The 27,515-nt window shown below is 53.3% G+C and overlaps 1 protein-coding gene across 6 annotated transcripts in view; it reads right to left on the minus strand.

Annotated features, from left to right (window-relative positions):
* Positions 1 to 9,387: 9,387 nt before the first annotated feature.
* Positions 9,388 to 27,515, minus strand: part of BAIAP2 (BAR/IMD domain containing adaptor protein 2) — a 42,847-nt gene continuing 24,719 nt past the window's right edge. For 3 of the 6 annotated variants that reach the window (XM_065415528.1, XM_065415525.1, XM_065415529.1), the window contains exons 5-11: positions 25,420 to 25,647; positions 24,428 to 24,629; positions 22,963 to 23,164; positions 22,027 to 22,095; positions 20,699 to 20,864; positions 17,466 to 17,500; positions 16,369 to 16,399 (exon numbers count right to left, since the gene is read on the minus strand). In XM_065415528.1, the coding sequence (XP_065271600.1) occupies positions 16,369 to 16,399; positions 17,466 to 17,500; positions 20,699 to 20,864; positions 22,027 to 22,095; positions 22,963 to 23,164; positions 24,428 to 24,629; positions 25,420 to 25,647 (933 nt within the window). Of the gene's footprint in view, positions 9,458 to 14,063; positions 14,100 to 15,382; positions 15,441 to 16,368; positions 16,400 to 17,465; positions 17,501 to 20,698; positions 20,865 to 22,026; positions 22,096 to 22,962; positions 23,165 to 24,427; positions 24,630 to 25,419; positions 25,648 to 27,515 lie in introns of those variants that run through there. The other 3 variants (XM_065415523.1, XM_065415524.1, XM_065415527.1) reach the window with 3 other exon arrangements.

Here is a 27,515-nt window from a genome sequence, read left to right on the forward strand (position 1 = left end):
CTCCCAGCTGTGTCCTCCCTGTGTGGGTCCCTGCCATTCTTCTAGTGTCACTAGAGCCCAGGTGCGGCACCTGCCTGCCCCAGAATTATAGCTGAGTAGAATGGTACAGGCCAAGGGCAGGGCTGGGCTGGGAGCCAGGCATTCCCAGCTTGGACACGTACTCCCTTGACGCCTCTGTGGCCTTAGGTAAGTCACTGAGCCTCCCTGCCTCAGTTTCCCCATCTGTAAAATGGGGATAATAATACTTGCTTGTCCTGCCTTGCAAGAGGTGATGTGAGGATGGCAGCCTTAGTGCCTAGCAAGTGCTCTGGTAAGTGCTAAGTATTATTATCTGGCCATGTTTCATCCCTGAGGGAGAGCCGTACCCTAAGGTGTTTGTATTTTCCCCATATGCCCACGCTCCTATCGCAGCTGTAAGTGGAGCCCTCTTGGCATCGCACCCTGTGCAGTGGAGGGCAAGGCCAGGGAGTGGGAGCCCAGTGCTCTCCTTGGTAATGGGGCTGGCAGCATAGTGCCTGGCACCAACGGTTTTGTGCCAGACTGCCAGGCATCCCAGCAGATGGTGCGTGTCCGGCGAGCTGGTAGCCGGGTGCTGCTGGGAGGCGTCAGGTGTATAGCGAAGCGGAGGAACTGCCATCTGTACTATTTTTGTAAAACTGAACAAACCTGCTGTCGACTGAACTAACTCCAATGTGCTGTAAGTTATTGTTGCCAAAGAGATGTAAAGAGTTTATCGAGGGGTGAGGTCTCTGTTGTTTTTTATTTTTATTAGTTCGAGGCTTAGGATAATTGTGCAATTCTGCCTTCCCGAAGGAAAAGAGACTAAATGGAGCAGAGAGCAGCCTCGAAATCAGGGGGTTGTTTCCTTTTGGGCCTATAGACCAAACGCTGAGGTGAGCAATCAGCCACCCCCCCTGCCCCCCATCACTGTCCTTGCCTGCTTGCAGACTTTGGGGAGGGTGGGGGCGTGTGCGTGTGGCAGCTCTGTTTGAATTTGCTTTGGTTTCGATCCTGTTGTGCCTGGGCAGTGCTGTGCGTTTGGCAGAGATGAAGAGGCAGCAAAACGGGCACCATGCTCAGCTCCCCCCCCCCCCCCCCGTGGTGCTGGCAAAGCCTATGGCTCTCGCTCACATGTGCGTTTCACTGTTGGACTGTGACTGTGGGGCATGAAAAGCACGTTAACCTCTCCCTCCATCTCCTCCTCCCCACCCCCCAGGCCCCTGGCTCTGTATGCCTCCCGCTGCTCCGGGCTGGGTCATTTCACCTGGCACCGGCCCGGCTCCCTGCATGGCCTGTCCCCTCTGGAGCGAGGGCGGTCCGTTTGCCAGTGTAGGAAGACAGAGCTGCAGTGTGGCCTGGGGCTGTGCATGGCTGGCAGTGTGTGTCAGGGGCCCTGCTTAGCTCTGGGGCGAGGGATGGTAGGGACTGCCACTGGCACAGTCACCGTTTGGATGGGCGGTGGGAGCTCTGCGAACTAAGCTGCTGTGCCTTGCCTCCCGCCCCGACCGCAGCTCAGCCCAGCATGTTCTGCCAGTCCGTGGGTTGGACTAGCAGCCCCAGCCCCAGCCCCTCCTCTTACATGGGGCACGGGTTTTGCTGGATGCACGTATATGTGGATGTGCAGCCCCCATCCCAGTGACCGTTCCTTTGGGCCCTGTCTGGGCCAGCCCAGAGACCAGGCCCTCGGCTTTGGCTGGGAGAGTGCAGGTACGGCCCTGCACAGAATGCACTCCCCGCACACCCGCCACGTGGGGCTCAGACGAGGCAGAGGCCCCAGCCCCAGCCCTCTGCATTAGTGGTGACTGCACCCATAGCGATGGTGAAGCCCTGCTACATCGTCTGCTGCAGCGCCCTCTCCCCAGCCAGCACAGCCTTTCCCCCTCCAGTGCGGAGCCCCAGGGGACGTGTCCTCCACTACCAGGGACAGCCAGTTTGCTCTTGCAGCCTGCGGCCCCGGGGGGAGCCCAGCACCACATGGCAGAGAAGAGGCAGCAGCATCGCATTGTGCTCGCTGGCTCCCTGTGCCACGGGGGAGTGTCAGCGTCCAGTGCACAAAGGGAGCTGCTGGCTCCTTGGTGCTTTTGCGGCATGACGGATTGGTCTAAACAGCAGGGATGCGAGGCCGAGTGCTTTGCTGTCCCTGGGGCTGCACTGCTGGAGGGATGGGAGGCATAGCAATGCAGCTGCTGCGCAAACAGCCAGGGCTTGGAGCAAGACCTGGTGCTCTCTGGCCCCAGGACACATGCCTGAGCTTGGTGCAACCTCTTCGGGCACAGGACTTGAGCCCTGTGTTGTGGCGCTGTCTTAGCGGAAGGTGTAAGAACCCCGGAGCAACAGCTGTGGGCTCCTCTGCCCCACACCGGGGCTCGGCGCGGCTCGCGAAGCTAGAGAGCAGCGTTAGCCCCGAAGCCGCTGATTTCCGACCCTGCCAACATTTCTGGCAGCATCAATGACAACGCTGGCTCGGCTGGCTCCCTAGGCATGCCCAGGCCTTTCTTGACTGGTACATTCTTGGGCTGACTGGCTTCCAAGGGCCACGGGCTACTCACGCCGTGTGCAGAAAATATTTCCTGTTAGTGTGCTTGACTTTTCCACCACGGAACGGGCCCTTGTTCCAAGCCCTCGCGGCACTAGACCAGTTACTATTGTAGAGACTTAGCATTGGCCCCTCTTATTTGTTTCCACGCTAAGGGCCCAAGCTGCATTGCTCATCAGCTGAGAATGCTCCTGGCCCTACCTCATTCTCCTTGCCCTCCTCTGGCCTCTTCCCCATGGGCTGCGGTATCCTGTGGCTGGGAGTGTAACGAGCACCGCCCAGAGGCTCCAGATGGAGCCACCCCCATTGACTTTGATTAGGGCATTAGAGCAGTTCTCAAACGTCACTGCACCACGACCCCCCCGCACGACACCAGGAAGGGGGACCGAAGCCCGAGCCCTGCCCCCCGGGGCGGGAGGGGGGGTAGCGGGGCAAAGCTTGAGGGCTTCAGCCCCGCGCCCCAGCAAGTCTAATGCCAGCCCTGGCGACCCCATTAAAATGGGGTTGCAACCCACTTTGGGGTCCTGCCCCCCAGTTTAATAACCGCTGCATTAGAGCATCATCCCTGCTACTCTAGCCTAGGCCTTACGCAGCCTGCCATTTTGTTAGCATCTGACTGCAGCAGAGCTGGCCGTGGTTTGGGCTCCGTTGCGCCCATTACTCCGGCACCCAGCGAGCTGCACAGGGCCTTTAATGTTTTTTCTTCCAATGTGCATTACATCCCCTTGCATTTGTCAGCGTGTTCCGCTCTTTTGTGTAGGTCTCAGTCACACGCCTCTCCCGTCTTGACTACATAACTTTCCGTCAGCGGCACAGTTTGCTACCTCCCTGCTCACCCCCACCCCCCTCCAGCTTATTAAAATCGTACACATCACAGGCCTTAGGACGGTGCCGCGAGGCCCCCTGCTGTTAGCCATGTGCCTGATGCACGCCTGGTCTTTGCGGGCAGGCACCTAGCCAGGTTTTGCGCCATGACAACACTTTGCTGCTCACACATCAGGACCCCTCCCCCAAGCGTCTTTAGCAGCCGCGTGTGTAGGACCTTGTCAAAGGCCATTTGAAAGTGGAAATAAATGGTCACCTCTGGACACGTTCAATGAATTCGAGAGCTCACTGCAGCCTCAAAGCACTGAGCAGCTGTGTTGCTCCTGGCCCTTGACTTATTTCCTGACCCATGGCGGTCGGAAACCCCTGGCTGGAGCGCCAGCAGCCCAGGCCTGAGTGAGCAGCTCCACTGAGTGTCTAGCAAGATTGACTCAAGTGCCAGCAGCCCTTGTAACCAGGACTGTACTGTAGTTTGATGGGCTCTCTCCTCCTGCCCCCCTGCCTTCCTCCACTCAAGCAGCTGACTGTAATTCAGTGCTTCACGTGGGCGTGAAGTGGTGCAGGAGCCACTGGCTGCCTTGCACGTGGGACGACGTAGGCGGAATAACAGTGAAAAGACTCGTCAGCGGTTAGCTTCGCCCAAGGCCCCTTTAGTTCAGCACACGGTCTTGCCAGGTGCTGCTCTTAAATAGTCGTCAGGGCTGGAGCAGCTAAGGTGACTGCAAAGACTCCGCACCGGGGGAGAGCGGGGATGGATTAAAGCACCCATGAGCACTAAGCGGGTGGTTTCTTGCACGGGCAGCTTGGTGTGATGTTTAACTACCAAGGCCTCACTTCCTAGCCAGGGTGATGGACCCAGCCTTCAAGGCATCTTCTGCTGCCCCAACTGATGCTGGCTTTGCCCATAGTGTCTTGTCACCCACTCACACTCGCTTCGCAGACATGCGCCTGTATTCCCCTGGCTAGCACCTCAGGCTGCAGCATGACTCTCTGGGGCTTTAATCCTGCGGCTACCCCATGAGGCATTTGTATTTTAACCCTTTTTTAAACTTCTTTCCTGGGTCACTTGTTTGCTCACCCGCTCAAGGCTGCACCTGGAGCACTGACAGCCTGTGTGTGTTAGCAGTAGCCTTCTCACACCCACCTCCCCACACGGTGCCTTGCTTACCATGTGCACACGTCTCCTCCCTGCTAGCACAGAGTAGAGGCAAACTGAAGATGAGCTAAAATCCCCTCCTGCTGTGTGATTCCCCCCCTGGCTAGGCCCTTCAGGTGCAACCACAGCTGGTTAGTTACTGCCTAGACCAGGGCGCTGCTTTAGCTGCAGACTGCCTGGTGCTGCTTCTCTTCCCTTGGAGGAGTAAATCATTTGAGTTAGTGTCCCCTCAAGACCTACAACACAGCTCACAGCCGGGGGGCTGTGCGAGGCAAGGCACTGGGGGAGGTGTTGAAGCAGCTGTTTTGGGGTACAGGAGCCCCGTGGCATAGGCCAAGGGCAGCAAAGACCAGCCGCAGGGGAGCTCCCAGAGTAACCAGCCTCCCATGCTCTCTTCCCCAGCCAGGGAGGGAGTCAGGCACTGGAGGGTTTCTTCCAGCATGAGGTAAGTTTTGCACTATGGCGGCTGTTAGCTGCTGCCTGCCAAGACCCTGCTCTGCAGACCAACATGCCGCTGGATGTATAGGCCTGAAAGGTGCCTCTGAAAGGTGCCTAAGGCCAAAGCGTGGTCCCAGGGCAGGCGGTGGGAGGTTAGCTAATAACTGTGCTGGGAGCAGCCCGCGCTAGGCAGGAACAGTTAATCCCTTTTCATCTCCCCTTCCTTCCTTGTGGCTATGGGGAAAGCAACGGGCAGAGCCCCAGGGTTTGGTCTATAGAGTCAAAAGCACCTGCCTCTCTGGGGCAGGATGAGGCCAGAGCTGCATCGTGGCTATTTTTTTTAAATCTAAAGGCGATTACATTGTATATTTTATCAATACGGGTCATAATTGCTGTATTTTTTATCAGTGCTGATTTCCATACAGCTCCCAGCATGTGTGTCAAATATCATTGGGCCAATAATAAAGTTTTTAAAATAGCGTCACCAGACTGCTCCACCCATCATTCCCCTGGGCGGGCTGGGGGCCGGGCAGCTGTCTGGGAGCAGAGCCACGTGTGCAGAGCAGTGCTTATTAACCTGGTTTAGGGGAGCCGGGATTACATTTTCTGCAACTGGCCTTGCCTCCCCCATGGGAGCTGGAGGGGATATGGGAGAGACCCAGCTCTGGAGTTAGGTAAGTAACATTTTCAAAGCATATTGGTAAGGAAGCAGTTTTGCTGTAGCTCATTAACACTAGAACCAAACAAATCCTCCTTGCGGTGTGAGCGGAGCTTGGAGAAGGGAGCTTGCTGCGTCCTCCAGCTGCTGCTAATGTGCCCTGACCCTGAACCCCTGCGCCCGCAGGAGGGGAACCACAGCCCCGTAACGCCCTGCTCCTTCCCAGCTGTAAGAGACGCACCAATTTCAGGAGGAAAAGAAAACTCATGCACCCAGGCCAAGGATTTGTGGGTTTTATTGCTCATAAATTACTGTTCCCAAAAGAGTAATTTCAGGGTACATGGTGCAGCTGCTAGCCCGACTAGAAAGCGCAGGGAAGCAGCCAGAGCGGCGGCCCAGCACCTTACCGGGCCGTGCTGGGTGGGAAGCAAAGCTTGGCTGCCCAAGTTGAAAGCGCTCCAGCTAAGCAGGCTCCTCTAGGCAAGGCAGCCTTTCTGGGAGGGTTTGAACAGTGCTGGGAGTAGGCCAGGCAGTGCAGTGATGTACAACCATTGGGAGCAGCCCTCAGGCCTCCCTGGCACGTGGGTTCACCCATGTGCACGGGATCCAGTGCACCAGTGGGAGGGGAGCAGGGACCAGGCCTGCTCTCTCCCTAGCCTCCCACCCAAGGCAGTAGCTACGGTAACGACATCAGTATTCTGCTAGGCTCCCTCCTTCCCCGAGCTGTGGGCCAGTGACTGCAGTGCCAGCTGTTGTGCACAAACCCTCTCGCTCACACCACAGGAAGGCACAGCGTGATGGTGGGCACCGTAGGGAAAGCTCCAGGACAAGAGACCCACGCACAGAGACCTTAGGCTGGAGCTGGTCCCAGAGGAGCCCTGCAGCCTCACCAAGCTCCTTGGCCTCTCTTTGGTCCCATGATTTGTGGGAGGCCAGGTTTGAGTTCACTCAGGGCCCATTTGCGCAGCGGTTCTGCCTTTGGTCCACACAGGGAGGAATTAAGGCAATATGGGGCCTCAGGCACACCACAGCTGTAGCCTCTTTGGCTGTCCCCAGGGGGTGGCAGAGTTAAGCTGGAGTGGGCAGGTCACATCTCCGGCAGCTATTGTTTCAGGCTGGCTGCACACTCAGGCAAGCAGCAGCACCATCGTTTACATTTTCAGCGCTCACAGACAAGAAAACGTCTTTGCAGTCAGACGCTGGGCTCCTCCTAGGACTCTCGCACTTGCAGCCCTAAACCTGGGCCAATATTTCTTATGCCTTTAGCTGGCCCTGCCTCCACATGAACCAATTACTGCATCAGCAGGCTGCAGCCCGGCAGAACTTCACTCACGGAGCAGGAAAATGCCCACGTGAGCAAGGGCTGAGCGCAGGGACCAGGCCCAGAGAGAACTAGTACAGCAGAAAACGGGCCATTTACTTGTGCTGACCCTTGTAGTCTCCAGGGTGTTTCGTTAGCGCTTGGCACTGCACGGGGGCCCAGTTCAGAGCAGCACAGGCTCAGGGCTTGTCTACACTCAAACTGCCGCAGGGGGGCAGCTGTAGCGCTTCGCTGAGAATGCTCCCTAGCGCCACCTCCAGGAGGGGTTAGGCCGGTTTAACGGCAGCCCTCGGGCACCAGGGAGTTACGGACTTGCGTCACTTCAGTGAGAGGAGCCTGCCCGAGCCCTCACTGACTGCTGAAAAGCAGGGGAAGTTGCAGTGCGCAGGAAGAGCAGATTAGAGTTTGAGACAACACCGTTGGACAGATTTAACCCCAGGGGGCAGGGCCTCCAGCGTCACACCCAGCAGTGCAAGGCAGCCCATGAGGTACCTGCCGCGTGGTGCCCACTGCGTGGCTCAGGAGCTGCCCCTGCCGGGGCTGGGGGGTGCCGTGACAGCGCAGAGCGGCTGCAGCAAGCAGCCACTCATTAGAGGGGTCAAATCGACTTTCCTTTATATAAAAATACAAACACTGGACTCTGCATTTGGTTTCGTTTGCTACTCGGCGTAAGCTTATTAGGAGCTAACCCTAGCGTGCAGTAACAGGCAGCTCTAGTGCTCTGCGATCTAGCCTTAAAAAAAAAAGTGCAAACAGACAAACCATGAAGACGGCCACCCCTTCTCCGGGCACTGTCTGATTTCTGATCTGGCCCATGCTGGAGCAAGGCAGGGAAGGACCCAGCCCGGCTGCAGGGCCTGCTCACACAGGGTGTGGCGCTTGTTTTCCCCTCTCTCTTCCCTCATGCTTTAGTAAGGACACAAGGCCTGCAGACGCCTTGGTGCAAGCTCTGGGGCAGGTGGGGTGGAGTTGAGATGGCCTCACGCGGAGAGGAGGGCAGAGATCTTTGTAACAAACAAGGGGGAGCTCAGCGAGGCAGAGGTTTCTCACTAAAGAGCCTGACACTGGCTCATACACCGAGCACTTGCGCCAGCAGCCTGGGGTGTGGGCGGCTGCTGACCAGAGCTTCCAGGGCCTGGTTCCCATCCCAAGTTCTCAGCCAGTCACTCACGGAGCTGTAAGGCTTCATCTCGCAGGGGCCTGCAAGGCAGACACTAGTGACACATGGGGAAGTGGCTACTAGCATGGGAGGGGGCTCGGGGACTGGGAATGTTTCCAGCCCAGACCCTTTCAAGCCACAGACCCTCTCTCCTTCAGCACAGACAGGGGGTTAGGACAGTGTTAGTGGGGCATGGTGCACCCGCCTACACCTCTGTTTCCTCTTCCCTGTGGTTTCACTACACACGATTACAGGTAAGAGGGTGAGTATTACCGGTTGCCTCCGCACCGGGGGTGTTGCATCTAAAAGCCTATTGTTCTAGCTTGAATAATACCTCACTGAGCTAAGTAAAATATAGACGCTGCCCCACGGGGGTGGGCTGTAAAAACATTAGCAACGGTTTAACTGACGTTCAGCAGGCCTGCCTGGGAGCGCTAGTTGTCTGCACGAGCCGTGCTAGCCAGCCCGGAGCAGCAGTTTGGGGGAGGACAGAGGCGCTTTGCACAGCTCTGCTGTTCCACTGGCCAAGAATTGCTGTAGGCCTGAAGAAGGGAAGGGGCCAAGGCTTGGCCACTCGCTGCCCTCGGCAGCTCTAAACAGCAGCAGAGGGGGTTCTGCAAGTCAGCCCAGCTCCACGGAGGGGTGTTAATAAGGCTCCTGCTAGCACAAGCGGGGTAGGCCTGACCCGCCCCATCCACACCACTATGGGTAGTGCACTACCCATGAGTCTGTGGGCCCAGGCTGGGAGCCTCGGTCCCAGGTGCCCCGCTGCCATCCTTTGAGAGGGCTGGGGTGAGGGTTACAGCTCCCTGGCCTGGATCTTGCTCGGTGTAGGAGACAGGAGCGAGAGGCTGGGGATACACTGGGTGCTGCTGCTTTCCCACTCAGAACAGCAGCATGCTGTGGGGTGAGTATGTTCCCCCGGCTACTGCTGATCTTTCTGCCCTGGGAGAGCTGAACAGGGCTGGAAGGTACAGGCTGGGAACCCAGGGCCGGAAGGTACAGGCTGGGAACCCAGGGCCGTGACTGCGGTTTTACTTCCGCACCTGCCCTGACCAGAGTGAACGAATGGTAACAGAGTTTAACTCCCTCACCCTCGATCTCGAGTCTCGAGGAGAGACCATCAAAACACCGGCTTTAGCCCTTGGCTTCCAAGCAGCAGTAGCAGGTTTAAACAAACGCAGCCTAAACATAAAGTTCTGGAAAGAGAGAGACTTGCAGACAAGGCAGCTACAGTGGGTCAGATACAGCAATGCAGGCGGGAGGTGCTTGTTGGCTCCAGCAATCCCAGGGATCAGCTGATGAAGGGAGCTGACCTGTCGTTGGTCACTGTTGGTTTCAGCTGGATGTTGGCAAAAGGATTCCTGCAGAGAGAAAGGAAGGCACAGGTCAGTGGGGGAGGCGTGGATGCCCTGAGCAGCACAGCTAGTACAATGGACAACAGGACAGCGAGAGACACACACAGCTTTCCCTAGGCCGCGTTAGCTCGGAGAGCAGCAAACGCTGCAGCGGGGGGCAGGCTGGGCGCACACTCCTTGCAGGGTGGCTTTACTTTTAGTGTATTCAAGACCTAACCCTACGCAGTGTGCGAGCGGAACATACCCTACTTTGCAGAGGCGTGGCAGGGTCTTTCTGCCTCACCGCACTCACCCACTGCATGGCACTTCTTTAAGGTGGGGAAGAATGGACAGACTCCGCTTCCTCTAATGAGAAGCCCCCCTTAGTGCTAACTCTACAACACTGGATTGTCGCAGCGATTTCTAGCAGTGGGGGGTTTGTACTGGGGAGAGGGAAGCGCCTCTTAGAATTTAGAGACACAGAAAAGGTATGAGGTTATCTGAGGAGTGCAGGATTAGTTCCTATGATGCTACTTCTACTTGTCCAGGCTATTTTTAAAATCCCGAAGGATGGGGCTTCCCTCAGTTCCCTGGAATCTGAAGGAGAAGTGGTTTCAAACACCAACCAACAGCTACGTCCATGGATCTGCATTAGGATCAGGACTGCTGGAGGTACAGACCTGTGTTCCTTACATGGAGAAGCTGAGGGATTACAATGACAGGCTACCTGACCTCAGGAAGCTGAGATGGCAGAGAGGAGATTGAGGAGTTACCACTACGCACAGGATGGACTCTCCCAAGGCGGTCAGAGCTCAACTAAGCCTCCTTGCAGGAGGAAGGGTGGACGGTGGTTTCCACCCAGACAAGCCAGCTGGAGGAAGCTCACTGATTTCTCTTGGCATGTGCTCTGAGGGAGTTTCACAGCAGCTGGGCTGAAATTTGCAAGGGGAGGTGGCATGAAAGGAGACACTTGAATTTGATCAGACCAAACATTTAAACAAAAACATTCCAGTTCCAGTCCTTCAGCCACACGAAAGAAACGCAGCTTAGTTAACACTTCAAAGCCAGACATGCTGTGCGTTACATCTTACACACACAAAACACCTGTCTGGCCGATGCATGTTCATGATATGATTTATAACCCCCGGCACTTGTCTTGGCCTTGCAACTGCTTGAGAACCAAGCAGGGTGCTCATGCTCCCGTTGCTGGAGCTCTGGAGACCCCCCAGCTGGGACTGTCAGCTCACTCCCCTAATTGCATCAGCGCGGGGCACAGCCTGCACAGGCCGAGGAGTCCGTGCAGAGAAGCGGGTGGAGGAGAGGAGTCAGCCAGAGCACCGGGGAGGGGGCCAGCAGAAGACAGACGGCCCTGAGCCTGGGCCACTTTCCCCAGGCTGGCTCCTCAGCCTGGCCAGAGCACAGGAGATTAATAAAGCAAAATACAGATCGGCTCTGAACACAGCAGCACAAAAATCCCCTCAAGGAAAAAGAAGAGGCCCCAGCCCAGGGCTTTTGTCGGTTACTGCCCCAGAGCCGGTCAGTATTTGTAGACCCCCCCAGGGGTTCTTCCTACACCACATCACAGACAACAGCTCTGCAGACAGACCCAGCAGCAAACACATTCCCCCGCCAGATTTAGAGGACAAGAGTGGAGGAGACAAGTCATGGCTGGGTAGGATCCGTCAGGAAGGCACCGAGCTGATCACAACCCGAGGAGCGGAAAGAACAGCCGCACCTCCTGCCCAGGAGACGCTGACCTCCAGTGAGCCCTCGCCCTGGGTTCATCCCTCCTCCTGCCCCCCTAAGGGCAGGGCCACTCTGGCTAATCCATTAGACCCTCCACCAAGAGGACAGGCTGCTGCCCTACTTTATTACATCCTTTTGCTTCCAACCCCTTTGGCACCAGTTGGGGGAGGGGGAGAAATCAAAGAGCAGGTCAGGCCTGAAGCGTGCCTGTCTGGGGGTGAAGGACAACGTACAGCTCTAGGGGGGATGAAGAGAAGCTGCTGCAATGCACAGACACTCTTGGGCTGCTTCCCAGACCGGGTGGCAGCACTCCTTGGGTAGGTGCAGGGCTGCCAGAGGCCGGCAGGTTTGGGATGCACTTTAGGACGTAAATGCCAGGGCAGCTCCAAGGGGCTGTTTGCATGCAGCTGCATCCCCACCCCTCTTCTAACCAGCTCTGTCCTGCTGCTCCTTCCAGACCAGGGCTCTTCTCCCTTCCACCCTACCCATTGACCAGTCCCCCTCGCTTCCCCCCAGGCTTCAGAGCCCGACCTGGAACATCTACTCAGCTAGTTTTAGGGCCATAGGGTAAAAGCCTGCAGCTGTACCCCCTGCTATGCGGGCCCCCCCCCATGGTGTAGATGTACCCGTATAAGCTACTGAGGGTCTTGACCAGATATCCTATTCTTGTTTGACAGTCAGGCTGGGTGAGGCAAATGTGGGAGGAAAAGCACAAGTGAGGTTAAAACTTGGTACAGTGCAACAGTTTTAGGCTCAACAATTACTTGAAGGAAGCATTTGCTCTTTAGCAATCGCATAGCGCTGCTGGAAGGGTGACATGGTGAGGCACCCAGGAGCAGTGTGTCTCGGGGGGGCACAGAGACCGTGCAGCAGGGAGCCACAAAAGATGTTCCTGGCGGAGGGGGAGGGATCGTTAAGGAGCTTACTTTTGGGGTACCTCTGAACTGCAACCCCTCTCGTCGCTGAGGGCCCCACTTCCATACCCAGCAGCCCTGGCTGCAGACAAGGAGCCTTGGAGGGTCCCATCAACACTCCCAGCCTGGCTGCAAAGCAAGAGCTGGAGCCTTTTTGTGGTGCTGCTTCTCTGCTCCTCACCCCCCTTCTAAATCCAGTGCTCCAGGGTTTCACTCTGCTGCTCCCCCCATGCCCTCAGCAGCTAGTGCAGCCCCGTGTCTTGAAACACTAGGTCTAGCGAAACGTTGGCTAGGGAGAAGCATCCCAAATGGTCTCCGTAGGGGTCAGATGGGCTGGAGAGTGTGTGCGCGCACGGGATGGGGTGTGTGTGTGGGGGGGAAGTTGAGGAAATCAGGGACCGTAGTTTAAGGATGAAAAATACTGTGGGGAGGGGCAGGGGCATTAGGAGCAGGGATCTGGCCCTCCTTTTCTCACTGTGGTTCTCTAAGTTATCCCCACACTCACCAAGCAAACACGAGCGGCTGCCCCACTGCTCCCTGGGCCCGAGAGCAGGGTAAAGGCCTTGCTGGCCAACAAACCTACTAGTATGAAGCCTCTGTTTAAAATCCAGAACTTCAGCCCCCAGCACCAACACAGGAAGAGTGGCTCAGCCTTCCAGCAGTGCTAGGGGAAAGGTAATCGCACCTCCCCAAGGCCCAGCTCCCTGGTGCAGCACCAGCTCTTCTTTAAATCGTGGCTTGGTTTCCAGCAAGAAGATTAACTCCCTGTTTTCAAGCCAAAGCGATTAGTTTCCCCACCTAATTTATGCAGATTCTCAGGTTGCTTTTTTCCTAGGATGCCTGGAGAATTGATGTCGTGTGAAAGGAATGAAAAGGTGACTCAATGACTCACCAGGGATTATTTAACCATCTTTGTTCTGGCAAAGCAGAGAGGTGGATCAGAGCCTGCAGCACCCCCCCAAATCTCAGACTCAAAAAACAACTTCAGGCTTAGGGGGGAAAGTGCAAAAAGGTATCTGGCGGGGAGGCTGGAACTCCTGGAAGTGCTATGCAAGGAAACCTCCCCTCCCCCTCAGCCTCCTGCTACTACAGCCCTTGGCTACTGCTGAACAAAGGCCACCAATCAGCCATGGGAGACTAGATGGAGGCTACCAAACTAACAGTCACTGTACCAAAGCCGATGTTGACCCGTGGCTCTGCAGAGTGGAGGGCAATGGACATTAACTCTACCATCACCCCCAAACCACCTGTTACTTAAATAGTGATAATGTAGGTTTTCTATCCCTACGTGCCAGAAGACTGGGAAAAGGCTGTGCAAAATGGCAATGAAGTGCCAGTCACCGGAGGTGCATCTGATGCGGTGAACATCACCGTGACCCAGTGATGGCAGCAGACGCTGGGACTCACTGAAGACCTAAAACCAAGATGGGTTGTTATTTAAAGGGGAGAATTCTAAAAAGCAGGAATAGGCCAAAGATGCTCATTGCCCAGCCATGGAAGCGTGAAACCAGAAGGCTGCGCACGCTCTGCCCCAGCAGTGCGGGAGGGAGGGGTGGAGACGGGGCAGGCACTATGCATCGAGCCGTGCAGATACAGGTGTGGCTAGAGAGACGGGCACATTGAGGCTTATATGGAACGACAGTGTAGGAAGAGGAATCCATTTCAGGAGCCCCAGGAAGGCAGAGAGGCTTCCACCAATGGGCTTAGGTGCAAGCGAGTGATTGAGCCCAGTTAGGAGCTGTGCTCTGAACTGACTGGCATTGCCTGGCGATGGACATTAGTGAAAGACAAGACAGTGCCCATCCAGCGTTCGCTCGGATTGATGGTCACAGTGAGCAGATCAAGGACCCATTTTGCTCCCTCCCTCCCCCGTTCATTAGCCTGATGCTGAGCCGCCAGGTTCTGACCAGTCAGTACAAAGCACTGCAATAGTGAGGGGTTTGGCACATAAAACTGTGAACTTACTAACTAGTCAGGGACATCAAAACCTGGCCACTTCAACATCGGGGCTGTAATGGAAACAAAAGGCAGTTTGTAGGACGTGTTTAATACACACTCAGCAGCCTTAGTGAGAAATAAAAAGGGTATCTGGTTAATTAGAGAAGCTAGGCTAGGAGCCGGCTGCTCCCCTGGGATCGCTCCACTCCCAGGAGAGGTCACCGGCTGGGTTACATGCTTCTTCAGACACAGGATGCAAAAAAGGAAAAGTTGTATTTGTTATTAATACTTATCACTTATACAGCACTTAAGACACAAACTCTTCCTCATCACAACCCCCTTGTGAAGATTGCAATGAAGGACAAACCCACTTAGATCCTCTATATACCAGTCATGGGAAAGATACCCTGCAGCATTCCCACCCTGCACCAGACTCCTCTCAGAACTCACTTTCCCCTTCATACAAGTTCGCAGAGGGGAAAAAAAAAGAAAAAAAGACCCATTTACTTTCAGTTAACGGCATTCAAACCTCCTGAGTGACACCCAAATGCAGTTTGGAAAGAGCTGCATTTGGTTTTGTGGTATTACCCACAAGCCATATTGCAAAGCAACTAATTCTAGGTTTATCCTGTACTGGAGATCAGCAAGTCATTCACCTGCAACAGCGACAAATCCGGACACTGGCTGAGCGTGGGGACTATGCATTTCAACACTATTGCAGCTGCTTCCCTTCAGCAATGGACTTTAATGCAAATTGCCAGACCTGCAAACTGACCAGAGAAACTGGGCGAGGAAAAAGGTCATTTTCTGGCCCTCCAAGATCATGGGGAATGGAAAAAAAAATATATATATATATATATATGGCTGAGGCAGTCTGGTGATTGGTCAGTGATATAGGCATGAAAGCTGAAAAAACCACCAAGGCCCAACTCAATGCAATAAATAAAACTTTTATTCAAACAATAACTCAGTACAGGGCACATTTCTCTTCAGCTTTTAAAAAAGGTTTTCAGCACTTTACAATCTTCATACAAGTTTTGCTAATTTTCTACATTCATTTAGCACGGAATATCCTGGATTAAAAATCTTTAGCAAAATTATGACATCAACGCAGGAGGTTCTTATTACATATGCCCATAGTCTATTATATAAAACAAACAAAAAAAAAACCTTTTCTGTGTGTGATGTGTGTGTGTATATTGCCAGCAATGTCCTAGTAAACAGGCATGTAAAGAGGTTTTAAAATCACATCAGAAAGAGGAAGTGTGTACAGCTTTGCAATGAAGACTTTCACCGGAACTGAAAGGGTTAAGTCTGTACTCTGGGAGTGGGCCACTTACTGACTTCTCCGCACTCAGTGATTGAAGAAGCAATACCAGTAGCCATTAATTCCAATCCTACTGTGTTTGTCTCTAAAGTTATCAAGACACACAAAGAAGATTGACAGGATTTAGGAAATTAAACACTGGAATTCTTCTCCCCTCCAGCCACCCTCCCAAGAAAAAAACCAAACCAAAAAACAGTTGTTTTTTTAAAGTCCAATTTCAAAATGCAAAAGAGTCTTTGGATTGCTCTGGCAAGCTGCATAATCCCATGATTTATCCCCCAGAGCACGAATGTGAGGTAACAATACCTTGCTACAAAATATACAACAAAAGAAAGAATGAACCTTCCAACAATGCTGCTTGAGTCAGCCCTGGTGGTTTAATTAGATGGAGCAGAGTAACTGTCCAACCCCCACCAAGAACCAACTATTTCTCTCTGAGGCCTAAACCTCTGCACTATCCACTTTTCTTAAAGCAACCATGTCGAGTTTGGTTGAATTAAAGTGGATGCCACCCAGAGAGGGAAATGACCAAACCTCTCTAGTGTCTACACCTGCCTTCCCCTTAGAAACAGGAAATTGGCATCAGAATGAAATGGAAAGGATAGTTAAAGTAACAGTACGTATACCATAGGCCATGCATATTTGTTCAGTGTTGGAAATGGTTTCTTCCATTTTGTTAGGACGGTGTGGCTCATGTTAAGCCTCAGAAAAGGGATAGTGCATCTTTGAACATTCACAAAGTACAAAAACTGGATCTGCCCAGTAACTGTAAACTGCATCCAGGCTGCTCCAAAAGTTAGCACACACTGTTTGGCAGTTCCTGCTCTGAAAGGCTTCACAAAACAAGGGCATTGTAAACATCAGGGAGGGGAAGGTAGCAGCACCATGGTTTCCTTGGATGATCACAAGAGTTAAAAATCCAAACTAAGAAGAAGTATAAAAGGAGAAAAGAAAAGAGGGAAAGAAGCAGAAAGCTCTTCAAAGCAGCAGTTGCCATTTCTAGTCAGGTGTCCTCACACAGTTGATACCAAAGTGCCATTGCCACTGTGGAATAGAAAGCACAGGAAGACTGCCAGACTGCACTTCACTGCAAAGAGCATCAGATGGACAACAACACACTTATTGCAATGCAGTATCCCTTTTCTGGAGCTCAGGTTAGTCCTCTGTGCCCTGGCTTTACCCTACAACTTCCCTAGAACAGCTGGCTGAGAACGCAGAGCGCATTACGCTTTTGCTTAAAGCAAACCATCTCTTGAGAGCGCTCTGAGCAACTCCTGCAGTCGCTCCACGTGCGACGTCTCTGGCTGTCCCCCAGTGAGGGAGAGGAACCACATGCAGCCCTGGCGTTCGGGTTCAGATCCTGCTCATCACAACTGGTGGCCATTTCACTCACAACATGGCAAAAAGTGGGAGGTTTCTTCTCTCTTTATTTTGAAATATTTCAGTTCCTCCCACCAACGCAGGGCTCAAACTAGCGAACCCCTATCCCCGGGCGAGAGGCTGCTTTCCCTCTACTCAACGAGAGCGTTCCGAACGCAGGCAGGAGGGCCTGCATTTTGGAGACAGACCTTCCCATTCTGTTATACTTTGGGCTGAGTCCCCATCGGGGCAGGAGAGAGCGGAGTGAGTGTCTAGAGGGGAAAGTACCAAGAGAAGATACTCTAGGAATGTCCAGAAAGGCTGCCCCAGTTTGAACTGGTGGAATGCGAGACGTTGGCAGTGCTGATGTTCCCTTCGGATTAGCCTGCTTTTGAGAAGTGAGAACTGCTCATCTGCTGCAGAGTCTCTGAGCCAATTAGTGACCCTGAGAGAGGCCACAGCTGTGCTTGGAACAGGCCGACACAAGCTAGATACGTTTGGACTCTTCTCCTAGGAGACTCATGGTTGCCCCACACTCAGATGACAAATTCAGATTTATCAATGCCTAAATTATCTAACCCCATGTTTACGTCTAAACTGCCACATCTAGCATCACCTGCTTGCATGCCAGTGTATGGCCACCTCCCAGAATGCGTCCTGCCAAGGGATACTGCAGCGTTGTTTACTGTACCCAGCGCTCTGAACATTACGATTCACTTTACTGAACACGATGGGAAATAGAGAGGCTTACCTGCTTCCAGCTCTCGTCCCATAGTCCTCAAGGCCCTGCGGGAGAAAAAGAAACCAACCGTGAGACGGCAGAGAGACAGGCTTTGCCATTAGATGGCACTGGAAGGACACAAGAACAGAAGCAAATACACTGGGCCCCAATGGCTTTCAGGCTCAGAGCCGAAGCATCTGGGTATTAGAAAGTGGAGAGTGATGAAGGTGATTGAAATGGGGTTTAATGCAGCATGGAGTAAAGTGACACTCATCTCTGCAGAGCGTGTGACTTTACACAACAAGGTCGGTTACAGGAAAGGCAGAAGGAATCTAGCTCCTGCCATCCGGCTCCACCTTGCTACAGAGATCCCGTAACTATCAAGGAGCGTCACACGCACTTTGAAAGGGACAAAGTAAGAAGTTAGGCGCACACTGGTGAAATGGTCTGTGAAAAGTGTGTTTCTTGTAACCGAATCCCACCAGAAATTGCAGCGCTCTGGGCTGTCGGCTGCTTGGACTGGTACTGAATAGCATTATGCTGTGGGTGGCCGGAGGGGGAGGACAGAAAGGGGCAGCCTACAGCCTTCTGGGGAACAGATGGACGTGGCACTCTAGTGCAGGGGACCCTGGACGTTCCAACCCCGTGCCAGGATCTGTGCGGAGGGAGAAGGGGGGCCGGCAGAGGAGACGACAGTAGCTCTCTTCTTGGTGAGCAATACTGGGTTATGAGTCAAGACCAATGAGTCCTGCACCCGCTACCCAGGTCCCTGGGATCCGAGAAGCAGGTTCTGGCAGTCCAGGAATAGATTATTTTTGATACAAATATCTGTCCTCGCCAAACACCCCTGCAGAGAGCCAGTTCCTCGTTCAGCTCATCTGGCGCCAACTAGCAAGACGTGAGACTGTTTCCCCCCCCCCACTGTGCTTCAGCTGCAGGCACAGAAGTGGGGCTCGGTTTCCCAGCTTGGGCATAGCTTTTCGCAAGCTCCTTGTGGAGTGGCCAGGAGCTAACATGCCGGTCCTCTGCTCACTGTCTCAAGAAGGGGCAGATTGCTGACTTGGGGAGCTCGGCCCATCCTGGGACTTGCAGTCTGGCTGTGGCAGCTGGCACCGCGTGGCCCCATGCTGGAGCCAGCCTGAGATCTATTTAACGTCAACGTTCGCTTCGCATCCGTTCCAGCCGAGTAACAGAATGATTATTTTTTAGTCTGTTTGTGGGGCCTGCTGGGCACATGAGCGCCCGGGACCCACGGTAACGCGGACATGGCCCAGGAAGCCGGGGGAGGGCGGTTCTGAACGGAGAGCTTGGTCTTTTCAAGTAAAAATCCTGCCTCACGTCCCTGGCCTGAGGCGGCCATTCTACCTAGTTACCTCTCGTCTACGAATACCAACCCCAACTCCTCGCCCACAGCTTCCCACCTCACAAGCCTATGTTGTCTCATGCTGCTCTGTCCAGCAGTGACAAAGGATCAACTTATTCATCTCAGGAGTCTTTTAAAGCTCATACATTAGCTGATAACTGCTGGTCTCGGGTGGGGCTGGTGCGCCAGGGGCTTTCTCCACCTCAAAAATCTATGGATATGACCCGTGAGTAACTCATTTCTGGTGGGAGGCTCTCATGGAAGCAGCAAGTGTTGTCGATTGGGAGTTTATGCTGCCATTTTGTGCCATTCTGTGTGTCTCACCCATCTTCTCCAAGTCAGCCAACTGGCTCATCTTCTCCATCACTTTGGCTTTCCTCTCCCACTATAATTTTTGAAGGGGGGGATTTTTTAGTTCCCCTCTGAGAGGGACCGGAAGGAGAAAGATCATGGAGCCCTGGGTAAGCTACGAAGAATCATCTGGCAAAAACAGCAAAGGCTGGTAAACCCCAATGGAAACATCGCTTTCGTTTGGACTTACAGTTGACCTAGTGTAAGGCTTGTAGTGAGCCGATGGCAGTTGGCACAGGCCACGGGAGTATTCTTTAATTGCACAACCATAGGGCATAAGGTAGTCCTATAAATAATGAACACAGGCCTGTTGGAGAGTAACCCTCATTCACTTGCAATAGGCCAACATCAAAGTAAAACATTGAAAATAAAATTAACACCCTCCCACATCTACTTCCACTGTAAAAACTGCTCTTCGTGGTGCTGCAGCCAGGGCTCCCACCAGCGCCAGGGCCATAGAGACTCCAGTACGTAAAACCCTCCTCCCACTCACTGCTGCACATCACAGAAACCAGGGAAGGCCACTCAGTTCAGTATGGGGAGAATACGGGCACTGGCTGTCTCCTGGGGGGTGCATTCCCTGCGTTCCCTGGTTTAGTGCATTCCCACAAGCTCTTCCCAGCTGACCGGCATTCCACACGCCCATCCTTTGACGGCACATCTGAACAGCCAATGAGAGTGAGCCAAGAGGTTGGGGCAGACGCCCGTACCTAGAGCAGAGCTAAAGGCACACAGGAACCCTGCCCTGGATTAATACCGCAACCCACAGCGGCTACAGGAAGGAGTCTGGAAATCATTGTCTGATCTGCTACATTAAATGGGGATTCAACAGCCTGAAGCTGCCCAAGAGGAGGGTAGGAGAGAGGTTGTGTTGGTGCTTTTGGGGGGTTTGTTGGGGTGGTTTTTTAAACCCTCCCCCAAGCATTTTCCCCAAATGCAGCCACTCCCCTTATTTAGTTAAGACTAGAAAAAACATTGAGGTAAAAATTTCAAGAGGGCCTAAATGAGTTAGGAGCCTAAGACCCATTTTGGGGGCAGATTTTTAAAGGTATTTAGGTGCCTAACTCCCATTATTTCAATGGAAGTTCAGCACCTAAATACCTTTAAAAATCTGCCCATGGGAGCTAAAGGCTCATCAAAAGTCAATAGGATTTAGGCTCCCAAGTCATTTATGAAAATGGGACTTGGGCGTTTTTGAAAATTTCACCCAGGAGTGTCTATTGCGAACGGAAACCATCAGGCACAACTCCCGCATCCCCAAGGGAAACCCACATGACTGATCGACAGCAGCAACAGGCGCTAACCCAACAGCTTCACCCCCTACCCCCCCAAGTCACACTGCTGCTGTTAAAGCCATTTCTCACGGCATTCAAGGGCTGTTCGGTTTAACTCCCCCGCCGGCCCCCAATACTCCAGAACGCCTGCTCTCCAGGCAGCTCTCCCGCTGGAGGCAAGCTGCTCCTCAGCTGACAGCAATGACAGTGATTAACGTGCACTCACTCTCTGCATCCACAGGTTACTGATTCCCCCTGGGCTCCCGGCACCTCACCTGGGAGAAGGCAGGCACTGCCACGCTGTATGGTCTCTGTTTGAAAGTGCTGACAGGTTGTGGTGGGAAGACCCGTGATGAGGACACGCCGTAGTCTGGCGGCGGGATGGCGATGTCGTCCTTATCCAGCAGGTTGCCTGTGCTGCTGCTTTTCCCTGGTTGCAAGCTACAACAGGAAAATAATCAATCAACCGCCACCCACACACACTTTCCTGCCATTGCTAGGCTCCCCTGGGGATCCTGCCCAGTGGCGCTGGTGCTAGCAATGTATTTAGTTCTGCAGCCCAGGTGTCACAGGGGCCTCAAGCAGGGAGCACAGCGAAATCACGTGGCACATTTTATCCTAGACGCTCACTAACCAGTGGCAATTATTTATCATTCACAATTGTGACTGAGTCCTCTGCAGACACGCAGGGCTGCTGGAGCCGTGTTGGTCCCAGGACATGAGAGAGAGAAGGTAGGGGAGATAATCTCTTTTATTAGACCCATTTCTGTTGGTGAGAGGGGCAAGCTGTGGAGCGTACACCAAGCTCTTCTGGGAGAGCTAGTTTCTCCTCTACAGACAGTCACTTCTCCAGCAGAGAAGACTAATCCAGCAGTTCTCAGACTTCCCTGTATCAGGGCTCCCCTTCCCTCTAGCCTGGACCCCCTCCCATTTAGCAGTAATGGACAGGGAAAAATCACAGCCTCCCACACACTAATCCATTTAAAGGTTCACCTCTACCCCGATAATAACGCGACCTGATATAACATGAATTTGGATATAACGCGGTAAAGCAGTGCTATGGGGGGCACCCCAGCCCCCAAACTCCCTCCCAGAGCCTGCACCCCAATCCCCATACCTCCTCCCCCACCCAAACTCCATCCCAGAGCCATAGGCAGGTGGGGGGCAGAGTTTTTTGGGGGGCACAGGTTCTGGGTGGTATGAGTGACATTGGGCCGCTGGGAGGATTTTAGGACTGGCACTGGCCCTAAGGTAAATTGAGTTTGAGACCCCTGTCCTAGGACATCCAGAGCCTTTTCCTTAGTTGTTTTGGCATCACATATGACCATGTCTGATGCAACACACGCCTGGTGAGGAGTCTCACTTCCCTGCATATTTCTCTGGTTTACTCCACTACAGACATGACATCTGAAAATCTCACAACGTTTCTATAACAAAGTTGGCAAGACTGGCTCGACAGAGCTGAGAAAAGCACAGTCCATCGTTGCCTCGGGCCCCGGACACATGCCGGTCAGTGCTGGGAGCTTTTCCCCAGACCCAAGGGAATGTCACCGGCTGCCACACACCACCACGCAGCACATTTTTTAAAAGGGGGTGTTTTTACCTCATATGCAACCTGTCGCTTCCATCGCTGTCAAGAACCCGCGTGTAGGAGAAAGGGAACCAGCCTCTCCTGTAATGCAGAGCCACAAGACAGTCAAACCTAGCCGCTCACGCAGAGATATGTGGAGGGAGGAGTCTATGAACATTACGCTCCGGCTACATGCCACACTATGCTGTGACAGAAGGGACCATCATTTGGATCATAGCTTTCAAGGGGGCGCTACACACACTGCAAACCAATAAGTCAAGTGTGGTAAAAACTCCAGATCTTAGGGATACTACTCAAAAAGGCCCATTCCCTGCCTCAGACACCCCCTCTCAGAGTCTCCCATCCCACACACACACTTACAGGAAAAATGGGGAAGGACTTTTGCAGGCAACAGGATTGGGTTTTTTAAATGTAAGATTCCAGGTTTTGTATGCTGGACTAAAATTGCTTCTCCTTCCCGGGCCATTAGGAGCCGGCTGCTGGCCCCAGCAGCGGTCCCCGCCAGGTCAGATCCCTGCCAAGACCATCTGGAGCGTTTGCTTTATTGGGAGGCTCTGCGGCGCGGTAAGGAGGTTATTTAAGGTTGCTGGCGTTACGGATAGTGCTGCACAAGCACGCCACGATTCTGCCATTAGCAAGGGCCCCACGCTCAGCCCCCCATGTGTTACACTGAAGTGAAATTGGGATAAAGAGTCAAGACCAGAAGGCCAGCAGTCCCAGCACTCAAAAGCCTGGCCTTGCGCCTCAGGTCGGTGCTTTACCAAACATCAGCCAGCAAAGCTGGTATTTCACCTTGCTCACAATTTTCGACTCCCATAGTAACCAAGTGGCATGATGGGATGCCAGGAAATACTGGCTGGCAGCTAAGCAAGTCTGGCGCGCCAGCTACTCCAATGTTAAGGGCTAGGTGCTGAGGCAGCTGTAGTTCTAGGGAGTTCAGATACTCACATTTTTGTTTTCTCACTCTCCCCGTAGTGCCATCCATCTCGGGCCTCCGGCACCAGGAGCGTGATGAGGTCTCCTTCCTTGAAGCTCAGGAGGGTGGTGTTATCACCCGCAGCATGAGAGAAAATGGCCTGTACTCTCGTCCTGCCGTTCCTCTCAAGCCCGGCAGCCATGGAACTGGAGCGTGGCAAGGTCTTGTTTTCAGCTGGTGAGACGCAAAGCAAGCCCCAAGATCTCAGACCATGTGGCTGACCACATCCTTGGCCGTTTTCTACTGTGGCATTTAGAGTCATTAATCTACCCAAGGCTCAGCCAGCACTGCAGTTAAGGAAAACTAACCCCCTTTTAGCCAGTACAGCTCAGACCCTCCTCCCCCTCCCCCCTAATTCTGGGCTATTTTTTTTTTTTGAGCAGTCGGTTACAAAGACCTTAAGTGAATGCACTCAGTGGACCCAGTCTGATTGGTGCAGTTCCTCTTACTCTCTCCCCAGTGGAGAGCATTTAGGCAAACGGTCAGAATATTAACTTAACGGCTACCCCCCATTCGATGCTCCTCATTTCACACCTTCGATGCAACGGATGCATTTCTGTGCTAAGGTAGGACTTGGAATAGTATGCAAATAGACCTATTTGTAATGGTTTACGCCCAGGTTCCATTCATTATTCCAGACACTTTGCTCTGAGATGTTAACATTAGCAAAGGGAAAAACCCAGAGGAGAGAAGTGCGTGACCCTCCTGGAAACATGCCCACGGGGAGGCGGATAAGTGAACTAAAGCAGGTGAGAGGCATTGTCTCTATGCATTGAGCTACACACCTGCATATGACCGCAGGCATAAGAGGACTAAAGACTCAGCAGGGAAGGTCCCACTATCTTTGGCCTAATCCAGTGACCCTATCCCATCACGCAAAGAGACAATCATCATCATCATGATATGGTGCCTAGCGGCCCAATCAAGGTGAGGGCCCCACTGTGCTCGATGTTGTACAAACACCCTAAAGAGATGGCTGCAGCCTTGGCGTTTACAATCCCTCCTCCCGCTCCCAGATTCCTTCCGATTTGCTTATCAGGAATCCCGTCATAAGGCTCAAAGTTTTTCCTTCCAAGGGAAACTGCAGCCCAAATCTGCCCCCTTTATTTTCTAATCCTGTGCCCAAAGACGCATGAAAAGGGAGACACTACCTCACATGGTTGTTGGGAGAAGCCATGAATTACTGCATAGTTACTAAGGAAGTCAACCAGGCAGTTACAGTCACCATGTGACACTTCACGGTCACTAACTGAGGAAGCCATTGCCCCCACTTAGGCTTTTGTGCCACCTGATCCCACCTTGCCTCCTCCCACTGCATTAAGGTGCAAAGACCCTTAACCGCTGCTACTCCTAGCTCCGGTCAGCAGCTGACCCATAACCCCCTGGGAGAAGCGGCTACGTCGCTGCTCTGTGATCTGACGGAGGCTAAATCCTTACTGGTTGCGTAACTGTTTTTCGGTGCGACGCTCTTGCGCACAGGAAGTGTGTTGGAGTACGAGTCACTCAGTTGCTTCTGATGCTGGGGAGGAGTTAGGGATTTTGGCTGGGCTGGCTTCATCTCGGGCCAGCGGCTGTAGTCCTCGACCTCAGGGCCCGAGACGCCATTCATCACGGGAATGGTCTCTTGTGCCGACATGCGCTGAAGGGAGAAAGGGCAAAGGGAGATTTCAGCATCAGGGATGTCAAGTCACGTAGAGGTCACATTTCCGTAAAGGACCCACACACTTTAGGAGAATACGGTTTACCATACACGATCAGGCCCTGGTCTATTGTGTCTGGTATCCTGCCTCCAGTCATGGCCTGCTCTTAATGCTTCAGGAGGAGGGGTAAAGCCATCTAGGGTGGCATGAGGGACCAGATCCCTGCCGTGATCAGTGTGTGCCAAGCAGGCGGAGATACAAATACACCTCTTGACAGGAGGTGAAGTGAGACATGCTAGCATTCAGACAGCCCATTTCTAAGCCCACCCAGAGGATTTCAGTTCAGTCCTCTCCGACAGCAAGTCCTACAGACTAACTACATCAAGTGGAACATCCTTTCATTTACATTGCTAAGCAGTTTTCACTGGATCATGCAGCCTCTGAGGTTCCCTCCCCAACTCTTCCTGCAAAGCCAGGGCTCAAAAACTGTGGTCCCTGTCTCCCCCTGGGGCTTTGCAAATCCTGGCTGTCTTCACAGGGAGGCACCGAATGTCACACAAACCTCAAAGACATGATAAAGCAGGATGGTCCATTTCACACTGGCCCACGCCAGCCTCCTTCACAAGTGTGCACTAGGGGATTCCCCAAAAGCCCCACCGCTGAATGCGGTCTAAAGCTTATTGGCAGGGGACTTGCCTGACTGGTGGAGGCTAGCGAGACCGTGCTAGGCTCACTACACCCATAACGTTATTCAGCAAGGGCAGCACCACTGATGCCTTGCATACTTACCCCCACGAAGGGCGCCAACTCTGGTGGGACAGGGAGCGGTTTGGCCCCGGGGATAGGGTCTGAGATGATTAGGTTCGATTTGGACGTAGACAGGGAGCTGGGGATGATTGTGCCATTGCTGCTGGCGGCCATCTGTTGCATCAGTTGAATAGCCCGGTCTGGGATCTTGTTGGGGTCCGAGCAAGATTGCTGCCAAATCGGGAGCTTCTGTGTCAAGATCTCTTTCCCCTAGAATCAAAGGGGGGGGGGGGGGAAGAGTGAGAACACAAGAGACCCCAGACAAATCCACTCTCAGGAGGAGGGGCAGAGAATGATCACGGCAAAGCTCCCATCTCAAACCAGGCCCCCCAAATATCCGTTCTTCAGACTGGATTCCAGGAGGCACAGAAAGCAGACCACGACTATGCTGCCGCCGGAGCCGGCTTGGAACACAGAATGCCACTAGCCCAGATTTCCTCTACTCATCTAATTAGAGCAGTAAGTGACATTTATCTACCCGGATGTGTAACAAACAGGACAAAGCACGGCACCTCACAAATATTGGGTGTAGAATGGCAGACGAGCCAGTATGGTCTCATGAAAAATTGAAGAGTATTTCATTTCCCTAGCTTACTTGGAAACATTCTGTGTGCGTGGCAGCTCGAAGAATGGACGAGCCAGAGCAGAAAGGGAGGGAGGGAGAGAGAGCTGGGCTATTCAGTTTATCTGAACTCTCCTGTACACCAAGAAATCTATTCCAAGCAAAGGCTCAGGCGAGAAGCGCGCACTGGAAGCCACATCAGTTCGCTATCCAGCGACAGCTCCTAGCCAGCCTTGCTGGGGGAGAACACGTGTGGTGTGTGACTTGGTAGCACAAATTGTGTTAGTGCAGCATTCATTGCTTGGCATCCATTGCTATTCTTTTGGAACACAAAGCAAGGGGGACCCCGCTTCTCGCGCTGGGTGAGCAAGCGGAAAGTCCAGAGTTGCTGTTCCGATATTTGGCTGTACAAGCCTGCTGCTTTGTGATGCTGACAAGGCTGTGCCATCCCCCACGGCCTGCCAGAGCAGACAGGTTTGGGGCATGTTGTGGAAGGGGGTGGCTGGAGGCAGTATTGTACCATTCAATCCTCAGAAATACCCCTCCGCTAAATCTGGAAATTGCTAAGCAGCGGGGGCTGGGGGTCAGCAGGCAGCTGTATTCCCAGGGCTGGCTAATGAAGGATTGTTATTCTGAGACAGACTGCAGGCAGAGGGGAGAGTCCCTGCAGCACATCATGTCCATGCCAGCAGACTTGCACGCCTCACCAGTAAAAAGCTAATAACGGCAGAGGTGGAAACCCGGGGATAGTCAGAAGCATCCGACAGAACAGCACTGACCACAGCCACGGCATATTAAAACAACAGATGCAGACGCAGCGTTAGCGTTCGCCATCTGTTGCACGCAGCGAGGGGAGAAATGCAATGAACTCTCTGGGAGCCAGACGGCAGCACAGGCAGAGGACTCCTCGTTTAGTCTGACAGGGCTGCCCGACCTCTGCAGTTTCCAATCTCAAGGATTTTGAAGCTGAAGCTCAGTCTTCAGCCTGCCTCAACTGGCTGCGATTAGGCATTGGGGCCAGATGGTATAGGGGTCCCCCCATGTTCAGAGGCCACGGCAATGCTCCAGCCCAAAGGTCTGGGGCTGAACTCTGTTTCTGGGTTTTCTTGCCTAAATTAAGACCTGTAGCTTCTGTCGAAGCAGGGGAATTGGTAGTTTGGGTTTTGTCCCCTTGGGAAACTAGATAATGCTACAGGAACTGCTCCCACATCCAAACACAGAAGGAGCAGGTGCCACCTTCCACGCAGCTCAACTGCACACCCACCTAATGGCTTCCGGAATATGGACACACCACAGAACAATATGCCACCACTACAAATGAGCTGTAGCAGATTTTGAAGCCAAAGCAGACAAGCTGCCACTCCCAGAAGGCAAATTAACTCATTCTCCCTTAACTGATAAAGCAGCATTATTGCAGGGTGAAACTGTACCTGTTTGCCTCTAGCTTTACTATTCTCTTTGGGCAAATTGAAGTCAGTCCCTAAACCATCTCCATTGGCTTTAGGAAAAGCCCCGT

The sequence above is a fragment of the Emys orbicularis genome, chromosome 13, assembly GCF_028017835.1.
Source record: "Emys orbicularis isolate rEmyOrb1 chromosome 13, rEmyOrb1.hap1, whole genome shotgun sequence".
Classification (NCBI taxonomy): domain Eukaryota; kingdom Metazoa; phylum Chordata; order Testudines; family Emydidae; genus Emys; species Emys orbicularis.